Below are 17,340 nucleotides of genomic sequence, written 5' to 3'. Positions count from 1 at the left end.
CAGGGTCTTGGGCTCAGGTCTGCAGAAGGCAGAGTCCCAGGAAGGATGTGGTGTCCAGGGGAAGATCCATACACGGTAGAGATAGCCACATCTGATGCCCCCTCAGGTGTCAGCCCTGGGGTCCCAGGGAAGAGCTGGCCAGTTCTGGTGCCCCTGACTTTCTGCCTGTGGGGTCTGAGGGAGATGAGGGCCTTGGTTTCAGGTCTGCCTGCCCAGGTTAGGAGAAAACGAGGAGTCCTAGGCCGTGAGAGATGTTGAAGCACCAATTCTATGTGAGGAAGGAGACAACTGACTCCCCCAGAACAGAGGAGCCCACACAGAGTGCCACCTCTGCCGTCGCCCTGGGAAGCTGGGTTAGAGCTCTCAGGCAGAGATGCCCTCTCATTTTCTCCAAGGATGGTTTCAGGGACATTCAGGTTTGACTCTGATGGGTGAGGCCTCATTCAACATAGGGAGGAAGCCCGGTTCCTAAAAGGAGTCACAGTGGTAACACTGAATGAACATGTGAGAACCCCACCCAGAAGGAAGTGAACCACATAGTCACATCACTCCTCTCAGACCTGGGAGACCCAGGCATGGGGATCAGATGACCCCCACTTGCTTCTGCCCAGAGCCTCGCAGGGAGGTGAGGAACCTCGTTGATGGGGGTATGGGTTCAGGTCCGCCACTGGAGCATTTGCAGCTAGTACCAGGAGCCCAGAAGAGGACCTAAGAATTGAGGGACCATCCAGCTACCCCGTGACAACAGAGGGCAGTGCAGAATCTCTTCCTGACTGTCTGCATCAGGAGTCCACACACAGCTGTAGCTAGAGATCGGGAAAATGTCGCTGCTTTCTAGTGGGTCTCAGGGAGATGGGGGACTTAGTAGGAGGGGAGAGATCTCAAGAAGAGACAGAGATTTCCTGGTCTTGCCAGGAGTCACAGAGTCATGATAAGGACCCAGAGAGATGACTTAGATGAGCACCTACCCAAAGCAGTGGGGGCCTGCAAAGTCCCAGTCCCTGTCTGCCCTGGGGCACCTCAGGCAGAGATTGCCAGAGGTCACCCCTCACTTTCAGCCCCAGGAACTCAGGGAGATGTGGGCCTTGATCTGAGGCCGGAAAACTCAGTGTGGACTAAGGGAGGAACATAAATCACATCCAAGTGAGGACGAAAGGGGCCAGTGATGACAGAACAGTGAAGTCCCACAGAGTCCAGCCCCTGCTGCCATCCCAGGGAGGTCAGGGACAGGGGTGACTAGAGGTGGCTCACACTTTCTTTCACCTTGGGAACCTCAGCGTGCTCAGGTCAGCAGAGGGAGAATTTCTAACATTTTCCAGGACTCACAGAGAAGATGCTGAGGACTGTGGGAAACTCCCAGAATTCCTCGCACTGTCACTCCTTGGTGCCCCCAGGCATACATGGCGGGCAGAAGTGTGCCTCACTCACAGCTAACAGGGAAGTGAGCGTCTTAGTCTAATGAGTCAGCAGAGGAAGGAATCTTAGACTCTCCCCTGAGTAAAATCTGGGGACCTTGCATGAGTAGCACCCATTACAGGGCCTCAACCTCCTGCTGCAGCTCTTCAGGCCCCAGAGACCGTGGGCGGTAGGGCCAGGTAAGGCCACCCTGGCTTTCCCCATTCGATCTTAGGGAGCTGTTGGCCTTGCTGTGAGGAAAGGTCCTCAAGCCAGGAGAGAAAGGAGCCCCCAGATCCTCCCAGGAGTCATAGTGGGGACTGCGAATGAGGACTGAAGGTAGCACGCTCCCCCTTGCAGCTAATCAAACGAACACTAGAGTCTTGCCTGATCCTCCGCTGAGGCCCCTCATTTCTTTGTGTCATTTCTAAGGGAGATGAGGTTCTTCACCTGAAGGGGCAGCACCAGAGGCAGGAGGGAGGGGCCCACACCCTTGGTGTTGACAAGATGAGGACCCTGAATGGTGGAGAACCGAGTTCAGGACAGAGCAGGCCCCCAGAACTGCCAGTGCCATCCACCCCTACAGTGTCCATGACTTGGCTCCTTCTCATGGGTCCCAGGGAGCTTTGAGGTGTCGCCTTTCAAGCAGCACATGGCAGGGGTCCCGGCCCCACTAAGAGCTGCTGTGACAGTTGTGTGTGTGAATGAAGGGACCCAGAAAGGGCCCCACTCCCAGGATCTTCTGTCATTGGAGGCAGCCACAGGCAGGCTGTGGCCTGAGGCTGGCACGCTCTCACTTCTTACACAGGGTTCTCAGGGGATAGGCTGACCAAGAACAAGAGGCCAGTGGTTCCTGGAGTAGGGCTCTCAAGGAAACGGGCAGAGCAGCCTTATTCCCTCCATGCTGAAGGAGCTCATCCACTCATCTTCTCTTCTCCAGGTTCCAGCATCACCTACTTGCCTGCCTGCTTCCCTGCCAGCTGTGCCTGCTGATAGTCATGCCTCGGGGGCAGAAGAGCAAGCGCCGTGGGCGTGAGAAACGCCGCCAGGCACGCATGGAGACCAAGGATCTCGGGAATGCTCAGGCTGCTGCCACCCCCACCCCTACTTCTGGGAGTACGCCCCCAGGCTCCCCACCTGCCGGTGCGGGCCAGAAGCCTCAGGGAGCTGCAGCCACTAGCTCTCCTGTTGCAGGGGCTTCACGCCCAAGATCTAAAGCACGTGGCAGGGGCCAAGTTGAGGAACGTGAAAATTCTTCCCGGGCCTCAACCTCTGCTAAGACCGCTCCTCTAGATCCTCTGACCGAGAAGGCAGGAGTGTTGGTCAATTTCCTGCTTGATCAGTTTAAGATGAAAGAGCCCATTAGGAAGATAGATATGCTGAAGCTTTTTCACAAAAGGTACAAGACACGCTTCCCCGAGATCCTCAGGAGAGCAGCTAAATGCATGGAGCTGTCATTTGGTCTTGAATTGAAGGAAGTCAAGCCAAATGGTTACTCCTACACCCTGGTCAGCAAGATAGGCCTCATCAGTGATGAGGTGCTGAGCAGCAGCTGTGAGGTGCCGAAGAATGGGCTTCTGATGCCTCTGCTGAATGTGATCTACGTGAATGGCAACCGCGCCTCTGAGGCTGATGTCTGGGAGTTCCTGAATGTTCTGGGCATCTATGATGGAAAGCAGCATGTAATCTTTGGGGATCCCAGGAAGCTCATCACGGAAGAGTGGGTGCAGCAGAATTACCTGGTGTATCGTCAGATTCCCGACAGCGATCCCCTGAGCTATGAGTTCCTATGGGGCTCAAGAGCCTACGCTGAAACCAGCAAGATGAAGGTGCTGGAGTTTTTGGCCAAGATCAGTAGTACCATCCCCAGTGCTTTCCCGTTCCATTATGCTGAAGCTTTGGGAGAAGAGAAGAGATCCCGAGGCAGATCTCTAGTTAGGTCTCGTGGTGCTGCCAGGGCCACTGCCCGCTCCAGGGTCCCACCCAGAGATCCGTCCAGTGCCCAGTGAGTTCTCAGGCGGCAGCTTCACTTTGTTTGACCAATACTGCCAACCTTTCAAGAAGTGAGAGGCTAAAGTAGGGCTGGAAATGTCAATACGTATCTTCTTTGTGTTCCTGTTTTACACTATTACCTTTCAAACGTTGTTTCATTTCCTAGCATGTTTGTTTAGATTCAGAATCCAAATTTACGAATGACATGGATCACAGATTTGTTGTTGTCTGTCAGATCTAAGAGTAAGAGTTTTGGTACTGTGTAGTGTAATTCAGAAAATCCTTCATCTTTTGGGGATCCAGAACAAGATAACATAGCTTTGGAATAGTAATTTTCTTGGAAATGTGGAAAGAATGTTGTAGTTTTAAAACAGATGAAAATCAAGTAAGCTGTAGTCAAGTTTTGATTTATGTTATTCACCTTTGTCTCTCTCTCTATAACATTCAGTAGTACCCTTAGCGATATATTTAGATGTTGTTAGCTTATTCAAGAATGCTGATAAAAACAATAAGAAACTACATTCCTTGCTTGGTGGCTCCTTTATTCCCATCTTTACTTGAGCATCTGCTCTTCAGAAGGTTCTGTGCTGGTGGGGGTGATGCAAAGATAAAGGAGACCCTGTACCTGCCTGTAGATGTCTTGTGTATATGAGCAGTGATTCCATAAGGAAGGTGGTGTGATGATCTAAGACAAGTGACAAAAATCAGGGAGGATGCTGGGGAGGGAGTTGGGATGAGAGCAGTGAGGTATAAATTCTCTCAGCCTTTATTCTCTTAAACCAAAACTTTGAGGTTTGGTATTTTGGCCAAGGTCAATGGTAACATCCCCAGTGCCTTCCCACCCGATTATGAAAAGGCTCTGAGAGAGGATGACGAGAGAGCCCGAGCTGCAGTCAGGGTTTATAGTCCTGCCAAGGCCAGTGTGTGCTCCAAAGTCACGTCTAGCAGTCCCTCCAGCCCCTAGTCAGGTCTGAGGCAACTATTTCACTGCGTTCGACCAACACTCCCAGCCTTTTAAGTTGTGAGAGGCTAAGGTGGGGCTGGAAAGCTAATCATAATATACATCTTCTTTGTCTTCCTGTTCCTTCCTGGGAGGTCATTTTAAGTTGGCTGCGTGGTGGGCTGGATGAACCTGTGATAATGGTGAGCCGGGCCCAGATCCCCAGATGGTGGGCCTCAGATTTGGGAGGCTGAGACTGAAATGAGAAGCTTCCCTGAACAGTTACCCTGAGATTGTGAGTCAGCCAGAGGGAATCTCCACCTGGGGGAAAGAACAGAAGGTGTCCAGTGCTCCTGCCCCAGTGCAGGTGAACACAGTCCACAAACCAGGTGTTTGATGCATATTACTCTCTCCTTTGTGATGGGATGTTGAGATGTCACTGTGCTGGCACTCTGGGCCCTGAAGGGAAGGAGCCCCAGCACACTCCAAACATGAGGGTATCTCGAGTGTAATCTAGTAGACCTCCTGAGCGGGGCTAGATTTTAGTGGTGGTGAAATACATGAAAATCGGGGTGTTTTGTCGGGAGGGCTTTGGGAGGCAGGGGAATTACTGGTCCTTGACACAAATTCTATAGGGTTTTGCATTGCATCCTGGTAAAACACTTGCCTCTAAATTCAATAACATATTCTCTGATAGAGAAAATTCACTTAGGATTACTTGTTTAGTTGCTAAGTCGTGTCTGACTCATTGTGGGCCCATGGACAGTAGCCTGGCAGGCTCCTCTGTCCATGGAACTTTCCAGGCAAGAATACTGGAGTGGATTGCCAATTCCTTCTCCAGGGGATCTTCACAACCCAGGGATTGAACTGACATCTGGTTGTCAGGTAGATTCTTTACCACTGAGCCACCAGGGAAGCCCTACAGTTTCTTGCTAAGCAGCAGTTTGATTGACTTAGCTTTCTTTGTTTAGAAGACCACATAGTCTCTAGTTTCTCCTGGGTAAAGAAAAATTCCCATAGATGAAGGTAGAAATTCCCATAGATTTTCTTCTGGTATGAAAATAAGCATCATAAGACCTAAACATTGCCAGCTGCAGTGCCAGGTGCTTTGCACAAGCTACATATGTTCTGATACTTCTGTAAGACAAGGCTTATCAAATTCACTTAGCAGACAAAGAACTTCTATTCTCCAGGCTGATAAAGTGACAGAACTGAGTGTAGAGCCTGGTCTGAATTGCTCTAGAGTCCATAATGTTTCACTCCTCCCAGTCTGAGGCTATGTAGAAATAATAACCTTCTGAGAGGGAATTTGTCACATTGGTAGTGCCTAAAGCACTATAGGATGATTAATATTAATTAAGTCAATAAAAAGTGTTAATGTTTAAATATTAGCCATGGTTATCAGAAAACTTTATTAGCCTTAACACTTCATTCCCCATTTGTATAGGATGTGCTCAAATGCTCAGTCGTGTCTAACTCTTTGCAACCCCATGAGTTGTAGCCCTCCAGGCTCCTCTGTCTATGGGATTCCCCAGGCAAGAATATTGGAGTGGAGTGCCATTTCCTCCTCCAGGAGATCTTCCTGACCCAGGGATCAAACAAACCCATGTCTCTAATGTCTCCTGCACTGACAGGTGGATTCTTTACCACTGGTGCCACCTGAGAAGCACCTTGTATAGGATAAATGAGGTAATTAAACAGATTTTATTTTGTGTCATTAGTAAATAACTAAGCTGTGATGGACTGAGGAACTCAGCTTTGACTACATCTTGGACTAAGTGAAATTTAAGGATTGTTTGGTATCGAAAAGTGAAAGTCACTCAGTTGTGCCCCACTCTTTGTGACCCCATGGACTATACAGTCCATGGAATTCTCCAGGCCAGAATACTGGAATGGGTAGCCTTTCCCTTCTCCAGTGGATCTTCCCAACCCAGGGATTGAGCCCAGGTCTCCCACACTGCAGGTGAATTCTTTACCAGCTGAGCTACAAGGGAAGCCCAAGAACACTGGAGTGGGTAGCCTATCCCTTCTCCAGCAGATCTTCCCAACCCAGGAATCGAACTGGGGTCTCCTGCATTGTGGGCAGATTCTTTACCAACTAAGCTATCAGGGAAGCCCTTGGTATCAAAAGATACCTCTTAATATAATTTTTATAAATTTGAGAAGAAAAGAGGTTGTGATGACCTCTTTTGAGAGTAACATGTGGAAGAAGGACTGGAATACATTGGAAATGCTGCATAATCATAGCATTGTTTTCATGTATACTTGATAGTTTTTAAGTGATTTTTAGAAATAATTATTTATTTACTTTATTTATTTATTTGACTGCACTTCTTAGTTGTAGTATGTGGGATCTAGTTCCCTGATCAGGAATCAAACCCGGGCCCTCTACATTGGGAGCACTGAGTCTTAGCCACTGGACCACCAGAGAAATTCCTTTAAGTGGTTTTTAAACTCAATTTTTTCTAGCTGAAACATTTTATGTGATGATAACTAGCTTCATAACAAATTAAATTTTTATTTATACAAATATTTAGAATTTATGATTAGATGTGTGCACTTGAACCAGATGGACTTACTCTATTTTACATCAATAAATAGTTTTGGAATTTGGTACTTTTGGATATGCATTATCTTTTTTCAAGTACTGGGTTGGCCAAAAATTTCATTCAGGTTTTTCCATAATTGTATAATTATATTGTAACTGTGTGGAAAAACCCAAATGAATATTTTTGGCCAACCCAGTATGATGTATATCTGGCACAGCTTCCTGTTTGACTCTATTGTTGTATATTATGTAAAATGACATTTAGTTTGCTTCCCATTGATTAGAATCAATGACGTAAGTCATAATTATGTCCTGGAATCATATGTATTTCTAGTCTGCCCATATTGTAAGTTAAATAGGCAATGAGAACTAGCCTAGAAAGGTAAATATCCTCTATCATTTCTTTCCACTTGAGAAAGGGCACCCAGAACTCTAAAATCAACTTCATAACCATATACATATAAACAAAATAAGTTGTCTGTAAGTTGGGGTCTCTTGTACTAAGGGGAGATATTAAGATAACCCTTTTTGAAAAATATAGAGAACTAAGGCAAGGATAATTAGAATTTATAACATCACCTCAAGCTATCAAGCCAGACTACAAGAATAGTACACTGTAATGTATATATGTGTTGTGATGCCAATTCCAATTTAAATTAATTGTACATTTTATTGATCTGATGAGCGCATTTGTTAGCTAAAGCCAAAGAAAATGCAGATTTTCTGTTTGACAGTTATGATTGATATACCCCCTAAATTGTTTGGATTTACTGGTTTAATAATTCCACATTTGGGAAACTGTGGGAAGGTCTCTTTTTAGAACACTGATGCATACGAAACTGTTGTGACTATTCTCTCCTTTGTAAAATATTCTACAGCCTTGGCTTCTGCATTAGTCAAGATAAGCTAGATTATGCTGTTGTTCAGTCATTAAGTCATGTCTGACTCTTTGTAACCCCATGGACTGCAGGATGCCAGGCTTCCCTGTCCTTCACTATCTCCTGGAGTTTGCTCAAACTCGTGTCCATTGAGTCAGTGATTCTGTCTAATCATTTTGTCATCTGTTACCCGCTTCTCCTCCTCCTCTCAGTCTTTCCCAGAATCAGGATCTTTTCCAATGAGTTGGCTCTTTGCATTAGGTGTCCAAAGTATTAGAGCTTCAGCTTTTATTGGAGAAGCGAAAGGCAAATCACTTCAGTATTCTTGCCTCAAGAACCTCATGGACAGTATTAAAAGGTTATGTTGGAGTGTCAAATTAGTCCTGAAATCTCAGTGTTTTACCTCAACAAAGCTTTCTTTCCCAACAACACTACATGTTCAGTGGGCATGGGGTAGGGAGGGGCATTTGGAGATTTTCTCTGAGACTTCCCTATTCATTGAAGCAGAGGAGAGTGGCCAGGGAGTCTTTAAAGGGCTTTTCTCTGACTCAGCAAAACCCATCACTTTTCTCCCATTTCATTGGCTAAAGCTAGTCATATATCCTTGGTTAACAAGGGGTCTGAAAATTGTGGCTTTCCATGTGCCTAAGAAGAAAGAGTATAGGATTGGGTTTGGTGAGCGTAGCACTGTCTCTGCTACAGTTTTTAAGACACTGACCTATCCTGGCTCTTCTACCTCTCAATCTATTGTTTTCTCCAACTCCTCAATGGACTTATCCTTTTCCATGTCACCTCTTGGGAAACTAGTGTTCCCCAAGTTACCATATCTAGCCCACTATTTTTTTTCTCCCTACAACTATCCCCAGGTAACTTCCTCTGTTCCTCCAGTTATATGAACTATCTGCTGCTAACTTCCAGATCTATTATCCCAAGTTCTGACCTACCCACAAAGCCTGAAACAGAAATCCAGCTCTGATTGACTCAAGGGTATTTCCAACTCAATGTGAAAAAGTATAAACACATGATTGTTTTCCAAACCTCATTCCTCTTCCTGTTTCCTTTGTCCCAGTTAGTGGCAGCATCATATTTCCAAGTCTAGATTCCTCCCTATCATTCCCACCTTTTAATTTTGTATGCCATTTAGCTAGGCTACGGTGCTCAGTTGTTTAGTCAAGTATCAGTCTAGATATCCACTGTGAAGATCTTTCATAGATGTGACTGATTAATAGTTAAATCTGTAGGCAGATTACCATCCATAGTGACTGGGCCCCATGCAATCAGTTGAGGGCTCCAAGAACAAGAACTGAGTTTCCTGAAGGAATTTATAAAAATTATACATGCATATATATATATATATATATATACACACACACACACACACACACACGTATAATTGTGTTTATATATAATTGTGTGTATATATATAAATATGTATGTATAATTGACTATACACACACATGTGTGTGTGTCTGTGCATGTGTGTGTATAGTCTATTGGTCTATTTCTTTGGAGAACCCTAACTAATATACTACCATCAGTTCAGTTCAGTCACTCAATCATGTCTGACTTTTTGCAACCCCATGGACTGCGGCATGCCAGGCTTCCCTGTCCATCACCAACTTCTGAAGCCTACTCAAACTCATGTCCATCACATTGGTGATGCCACCCAACCATCTCATCCTCTGTCATCCCCTTCCCCTCCCACCTTCAGTCTTTCCCAGAATCAGGGTCTTTTCAAATGTACCACCATACACAAATGGAAAAGTCCCACCAAATATGCTTCCTAAATATTTCTTCATCCTGTCCATACCTATTGCCAATACTCTTATTTGGAGCTCTTGCCATTTCCATCCTAATTAACTGAGCTAACAACTCTGATATTAACCAGCAACAGTATCTTGAAATTATTCATTATTTTCATGGTAGTCATAGTTTCTTTGTCCCCTCATTTGTTGTTTAGCTTTATGTTTCTCACAGTTATATCCATTCCTTTCTGTTTGCTGCTTCTAATGCCCTTCTTTTCTAAGTGATCAGCCAATATTTTTTTTTTTTTTTTTTTTTTAATTTCAAATTTTAAATTTTATTTTGTTTTTAAACTTTATATAATTGTATTAGTTTTGCCAAATATCAAAATGAATCCATCACAGGTATACATGTGCTCCCCATCCTGAAACCTCCTCCCTCCTCCCTCCCCATACCATCCCTCTGGGTCGTCCCAGTGCACTAGCCCCAAGCATCCAGTATCGTGCATTGAAGCTGGACTGGCATCTCGTTTCATACATGATATTTTACATGTTTCAATGCCATTCTCCCAGATCTCCTCATCCTCTCCCTCTCCCACAGAGTCCATAAGACTGTTCTATACATCAGTGTCTCTTTTGCTGTCTCATACACAGGGTTATTGTTATCATCTTTCTAAATTCCATATATATGCATTAGTATACTGTATTGGTGTTTTTCCTTCTGGCTTACTTCACTCTGTATAATAGGCTCCAGTTTCATCCACCTCATTAGAACTGATTCAAATGAATTCTTTTTAATGGCTGAGTAATACTCCATTGTGTATATGTACCACAGCTTGCTTATCCATTCATCTGCTGATGGGCATCTAGGTTGCTTCCATGTCCTGGCTATTATAAACAGTGCTGCGATGAACATTGGGGTACACATGTCTCTTTCCCTTCTGGTTTCCTCAGTGTGTATGCCCAGCAGTGGGATTGCTGGATCATAAGGCAGTTCTATTTCCAGTTTTTTTAAGGAATCTCCACACTGTTCTCCATAGTGGCTGTACTAGTTTGCATTCCCACCAACAGTGTCAGAGGGTTCCCTTTTCTCCACACCCTCTCCAACATTTATTTGGATCGCAGCCATTCTGACTGGTGTGAAATGGTACCTCATAGTGGTCTTGATTTGCATTTCTCTGATAATGAGTGATGTTGAGCATCTTTTCATGTGTTTGTTAGCCATCTGTATGTCTTCTTTGGAGAAATGTCTATTTAGTTCTTTGGCCCATTTTTTGATTGGGTCATTTATTTTTCTGGAGTTGAGCTGTAGGAGTTGCTTGTATATTTTTGAGATTAGTTGTTTGTCAGTTGCTTCATTTGCTATTATTTTCTCCCATTCTGAAGGCTGTCTTTTCACCTTGCTAATAGTTTCCTTTGATGTGCAGAAGCTTTTAAGGTTAATTAGGTCCCATTTGTTTATTTTTGCTTTTATTTCCAATATTCTGGGAGGTGGGTCATAGAGGATCCTGCTGTGATGTATGTCAGAGAGTGTTTTGCCTATGTTCTCCTCTAGGAGTTTTATAGTTTCTGGTCTTATGTTTAGACCTTTAATCCATTTTGAGTTTATTTTTGTGTATGGTGTTAGAAAGTGGTCTAGTTTCATTCTTTACAAGTGGTTGACCAGTTTTCCCAGCACCACTTGTTAAAGAGATTGTCTTTAATCCATTGTATATTCTTGCCTCCTTTGTCAAAGATAAGGTGTCCATATGTGCGTGGATTTATCTCTGGGCTTTCTATTTTGTTCCATTGATCTATATTTCTGTCTTTGTGCCAGTACCATACTGTCTTGATAACTGTGGCTTTGTAGTAGAGCCTGAAGTCAGGTAGGTTGATTCCTCCAGTTCCATTCTTCTTTCTCAAGATCGCTTTGGCTATTCGAGGTTTTTTGTATTTCCATACAAATTGTGAAATTATTTGTTCTAGCTCTGTGAAGAATACTGTTGGTAGCTTGATAGGGATTGCGTTGAATCTATAAATTGCTTTGGGTAGTATACTCATTTTCACTATATTGATTCTTCCAATCCATGAACATGGTATATTTCTCCATCTATTAGTGTCCTCTTTGATTTCTTTCACCAGTGTTTTATAGTTTTTCTATATATAGGTCTTTAGTTTCTTTAGGTAGATATATTCCTAAGTATTTTATTCTTTCCGTTGCAATGGTGAATGGAATTGTTTCCTTAATTTCTCTTTCTGTTTTCTCATTATTAGTGTATAGGAATGCAAGGGATTTCTGTGTGTTGATTTTATATCCTGCAACTTTACTATAATCATTGATTAGTTCTAGTAATTTTCTGGTGGAGTCTTTAGGGTTTTCTAGCATATTGAGTTAAAATCAAGAGTTTTCTTGTGAATGACCTGAATGGTTGTCCTGTGAATTGAGTGCATTTGTTTCAATACAGGGTCACTGGCTGCTCAAAAGCCATGCCTAATTACCTGCTCTACTGAGACATTCCAGCTGGAATGTTTGGGATGCTGTTACATTTACTCTTGATCGTGCCACCAAATTTTTAAAGTTTGTCTTTGACCGGCAAGCTGAGTTACCTTAAATCAGTAGTCTACAACTCCTTCATTTTTACTTCTCAACACATCTGTTGATCTTTCTTACTTCTGTACTGAAACACCTTTCACTATCATCACTAGGTATCTCCTGGGTAATATATTCATCAAGCACTTTAAAATATAGTGTTTATTTTTTCAGCTTTATTAAGGTATAATTGACACATAGGAATTGTATATATTTAAGATGTACAATGATGTTTTGATATAGTATAGACTGTGAAATAATAATCACAATAAATCTAATTAGCATGTCTACCACCTCACATAGTTACCATTTTCTATTTTTAACACAAGTGTTATGTGTCCACTACAGTACAGTTGACATTTTTTAAAAGTTTGATACAGATACTGAACTATCACCTTTAATTCCATCCCATAAAGATAACAATGAACAGTCCAATTGAATCATTGTTAATAATATGATGCATTTTCTTTCAGAAATACATACATTTATGACAATAATATATATTACAGAATTGCAATAAAGTGCCATAAAGCAGATAGGTATCTTTCTTTTTTAAAAGTAATACTTTTAAAATCATAATACATATATTACCATGTATTATTTTTCTAATATCAATGAATACTCTGTACATTGAATTATGCATTTTATAGATAACTTTATGAGTAAAGCTATTTCTCTACCTTAATCAAAAATTTTACATCTATGAGAACCTCTTTATTTATATGTCTGTTACACTAATATAGTACTGTTTTAATGATTAAATATTTAAAATATATTTCAAAATGCAGTAGGTAAAGTTCCTTCTAAATGCCCTTCTTTTCAATGTTTTTCAGCTATTTGCTAAATTTATTCTTTCAGGTGGCTTTTAAAATTGCTTTGTCAAATTCCAAGTGAAAATTCAGTTGGATTTAGAGTGGGTTTAAGTTAATCATACATACTTAAAAATAGCTTCTTTATGCTATTTAAAAGTGTTTTTAACTCCAAGAACATTTTGAGATTTATCCTACTTTAGAGCATTTGACATGGTTGGCTACTTGTCTGTGCCTGAAATATTCTTCCAGGTTGCTTTTGGAATTTTATTCATCATCAGTTTTATTCTCATCTTTTTGGATCTTTCTTCTCATTCTTCTTGTGGTCTTCCATTTTGGAGTCTCATCCTTAAGCATTAATGTCTTTTATCTCTCCTCTGTTTTCATCATATAAACACTCCTGGAAGATCTAATTCTTTCCTATGGCTTCAGCCACTATCTGGATGCTAATCTCTTAACTCAAAATTTCCAGAGTTTCTAGACTTCATGTCCTGTCAACTAGTCCTGTAATACTGGGACCTTGGCTGCTTAAATGCCTTGCATAATTACCTCCTCAACTGAGATGTTCTAGGTAGAATCCTATAAGACATATTGACTTAGATGTCTGTCAGATACTTAAAATGGAATCTGTCCCCAAGTCTAGACTCACAGTCTTATCTTCACCAACCAGTTCTTCCTATTCTCTTTTCTTTTACCTATGAGAATCCCACCACCACACTATGTTACCCATTCCAGAAAGCTGGCAATCACCAGTAAGTCCATCTCCTTCAGACTTTTAGTCTTTCACTGAGATCTAACATATCTATAAATATAGATGTCTTAGTAATCTACCACCAAACTAATGCTGCACAGTATACCACCCCAAAATGTATTGGCATGCAACAATACACATATTCTCGGAAGCACAGGTCTGTGGGGTTTGGGGACAACTCTGCTTCAGGCTGAGGTCTGCAGATTTGATTGAGGTCTTCCCCAGTGTGTTCATTCTGAGGTCCAAGATGAAGGGACAGCAACACCCCACAGGTAGTTTTTCTCATGGCAGATCACTGGAGCCCAGGAGGGTCAAGCCAAAAGAAGCAAGTATTGCATTGGCAAAAAAGTTCATTTGGGTTTTTCATAACGTCGTACAGAAAAACCTGAACAAACTTTTTGGCCAGTCCAATCTATATCAAGGCTCTGCTCACATAATATCCACTAATATTATATTGGCCAAAGCCACCAACCGTAATGTCAAAGTGGCACCTAAGTACACAGTGCCCAACACAAAGCCATAGGATGGATGTATATATGTAGTTATTTGGGGGAAGTAGAGAATTAAGGGCTTCCCAGATGGCTCAGTGGTAAACAATATGCCTGCCAAGCAGAAGACGCAAGTTTGATCCCTGGGTTGGGAAGATCCCCTGGAGATGGAAATAGCAATCTACTCCAGTATTCTTGCCTGGAGAATCCCATGGACAGAGGAACCTGGCGGGCTACAGTCCATGGGGTCACCAAAGAGTTGGACATGACTTAGTGACTAAACAACAACAAAAGAATTGAGATCAATTATTCAACCTACCACAACCTGATAATATTGGCCAAATTCATCCCATCCTCCACATTCCACTGCTAATGCCTTAATTTGTATCTCTTAATTTCTCCCCCACATTAGTGAATACTTTCAACTATTATCTATGATTCCATCTTTGCCTCCATTCAATGAATATTTCAGACACATGTCAGAATCATCTTTATACAGCACAAGTTAGATTGTGACGCTAACACTTAAAATCACTGTGAATCAGGACAATGTATATGTTCCTTTGCATGTCATGTAAGACCGCTGTTCTCCTGACCCTAGGCTAGTCTCCTTTCCACAACTCTGAACCCACACACCATCTGGTTATAATGAACTACTTACCATTCACTAAACAAATTCGAGAGAGAATTCTGCACTTGGAAGATCATACTGCCAGTGGCCCAAAATGTCTGACATAAAATTGATGCTAAAAATAAATGTTTGATAAAATAATAATTGTAAAAGACAACATCCTGACAACATCATTTTCTCACTTACTAGACTTTGTTAGCCTAATTAATTAAGTAACAAACTGACCAACTTGGCCTCTGAGCTCTTTCTGAAACCCTGACAAAATAGCATTTTTTCTTTTTGTGGCCTTTGCTGTCTGTGTGTCACATCTCTTCTCATTTAGTTATCTTAATTCTAATATCTTGCATCATTTATATTCAGCTTATTATCCTGAAAATCTCATCTCAGATGACCTGGTAAATTAGAACAAATTCAAAGGGAATGAAAATGGATGTTTCTATCATCACATAGTAATGAACATACATACTTTGGGGGAGTAAGGGTTTAAAAACCCCAAAGTAGCATTGGGAGCCAACTATCCATTAGGGAATTTATGGAAATAAAACACTACCGTGTTTATCTGTGGCTCTACATGGTAGAATGGAAAGCACATCATCTCTGGAGACAGTCTGGAATCTGTGTACCAGCTTTGGCACTTTCATTCATCTAATAAATAGTGTGGAAGTACCTCCTAAATGCCAGTCAGTATACTAGTGGATACCAAGGTGAACAAAACATACATACTCTTATAATCCAATGGGAAAATTGAATATGATAGATTTGCCAGTATTCATTTTCTCTGTGCTGTGTGCTCAGTTTCTTCAGTCATGTCTGACTCTTTGCGATCCTATGGACTGTAGCCCACCAGGCTCCTCTGTCTATGGGGATTCTCAAGGCAAGAATACTGGAGTGGGTTGTGATGCCCTCCTCCAGGGCAGGGCAGAAAGATCCTTCCCAACCGGGATCAAATTGGCATCTCTTATGTTTCCTGTTCATTTTCTCTACCTTATGCAAATAGAAAAAGTTCAGTTTCCTTCTCCTTTCGAAGTTAGATTTTGCCCTGTGACTTGCTTTGTTCAGATGAAATATGGGTATGTGTCACCTACATGGAGAGGCATTTAGTTGTCAGTGCTCAAGTCTCAAGCCATAACTTCCCTCAGTGTAGCAATCCTAGAAATACATATTGATTGAGAAAGCAACAGTATTGGAACTGCTGTCAGCAGGAATCCATCAGTAATTCCCATGAGCAGTACCTTCTTGCTACTCTGCTTTGAATACATATAGTGTAAGGGAAAAAAAAAATCAATTTAAAGCCTCTACTATTTGGGGAATGTTTGTTACAACACTGTAACAAATACTAACCTGACAGATACAGAAAGTCAGTCAGTTCAGTCACTCAGTCCTGTCCAGCTCTTTGTGACCCCATGGACTGCAGCACACCAGGCTTCCCTATCCATCACCAAATCCCGGAGCTTACTCAAACTCATGTCCATAGAGTTGGTGATAGCAACAACTTAATAAATACTAGTTTTTTTTCTCATAATCTCCTAATTGGTTTCTGACAAACTATTTCTTTGGCATTTCCCAGAAAGTTCCTAGATGTCTGTCCATCCTTCTCAATCTCTTTCAGTGGCCACCCTTAGCCTTGGGCCAGAAGATGATGCATTATCTTTTCAATGAGCTACAGGAAAATAATTCACTTCTACCCATTGCTGAAAACTGACCTTAACTAATTTTAAACTGATCATTTTTAAGATCTTTTAGACAAACTTTCAAAGAATAGTCTCCTCGAATCACCACAGGTTCTTGAAACCCAATATGTCAAAACAACTTATGGGCTCACCCCCAAACCAGAGTGTCCTTCAGGTTCATTTCAGTAAGTAGCCCTACTGTCTACCCTGTAGCTAATGTCACTAACATAGGCATCATCCCTCTTCCTCATTATTCCCCAAACTATAACCAAGAATGAAGATCTGTTGATTCTTTTGTTAAATATTATTTAAAATCTTCCCAGTTCTCTTAAATTTCACTAAACTGTCCTCACCATTATCTCTCTTTGATTTCTTCATTAGTCTTGTGGTTAATGATTTCCCTGTATTTGCTTTTATGCACCCTTTCCAATCTTTTCTTCCTCAGTGTTTTAAAATATTTATGTATTGATTTATTTATGACTACACTGGGTCTTCACTGCTGAGCATGGGCTTTTCTCTAGTTGTGGTGAACGAGGGCTACTCTTTGTTGCAGTGTGCAAGCTTCTCATTGCAGTGGCTTCTCTTGTTGCAGAGCACAGGTTCTAGGTGTACAGCTTCAGTAGTTGTGGTGCGTGGTTTCTAGAGTGCAGGTCAGTAGTGGCACACAGGCTTAGTTGTCCTGCGGCATATGGGATCCTCCCAGACCAGGGATTGAACCCTTGTCCTCTACATTGTCAGGTGGATTCTCAACCACTAGAACACCAGGGAAGCCCCTTTCTCAACTTTTGAGGCTTCTATTACAGCACTAATATTTTTATTCAATTTTGAGTTTTGATTTCATGAATTTTAAATGGGACAGAGGATGAGATGGTTAGATGGCATCATCAACTTGATGGACATGAATTTGAGCAAGTTTCAGGAGTTGGT

At 42.1% G+C, this 17,340-nt stretch overlaps 2 protein-coding genes across 2 annotated transcripts in view; both read left to right on the top strand.

The window, feature by feature from the left end:
* Positions 1-2,388, top strand: part of LOC102276256 (melanoma-associated antigen B17-like) — a 3,412-nt gene extending 1,024 nt beyond the window's left edge. The window contains 1 exon segment of the mRNA XM_070366608.1: positions 2,204-2,388. Coding sequence (XP_070222709.1) covers positions 2,204-2,388 — 185 coding nt within the window.
* A 5-nt stretch (positions 2,389-2,393) lies between these two features.
* Positions 2,394-4,351, top strand: LOC102276044 (melanoma-associated antigen B1-like). Its single transcript, XM_070366607.1, has 2 exons — positions 2,394-3,290; positions 4,244-4,351. The coding sequence occupies exons 1-2, from the start codon at positions 2,394-2,396 to the stop codon at positions 4,349-4,351; spliced, it is 1,005 nt and encodes a 334-aa protein (XP_070222708.1).
* Positions 4,352-17,340: the final 12,989 nt, after the last annotated feature.

Source organism: Bos mutus, chromosome X, assembly GCF_027580195.1.
Source record: "Bos mutus isolate GX-2022 chromosome X, NWIPB_WYAK_1.1, whole genome shotgun sequence".
Lineage (NCBI taxonomy): Eukaryota > Metazoa > Chordata > Mammalia > Artiodactyla > Bovidae > Bos > Bos mutus.
The sequence above is the reverse complement of the archived record's forward strand: the minus strand, read 5'-3'. Positions and strand labels throughout refer to the sequence as shown.

What these genes read in the sequence shown, in the direction of transcription:
- LOC102276044 (XM_070366607.1), top strand. Translation starts at nt 2,394, where the DNA reads ATGCCTCGGGGGCAGAAGAGCAAGCGCCGTGGGCGTGAGAAACGCCGC. An exon ending in TCCCGTTCCATTATGCTGAA is followed by an intron (nt 3,291 to 4,243) that starts GCTTTGGGAGAA and finishes GATTATGAAAAG; the next exon opens with GCTCTGAGAGAGGATGACGA.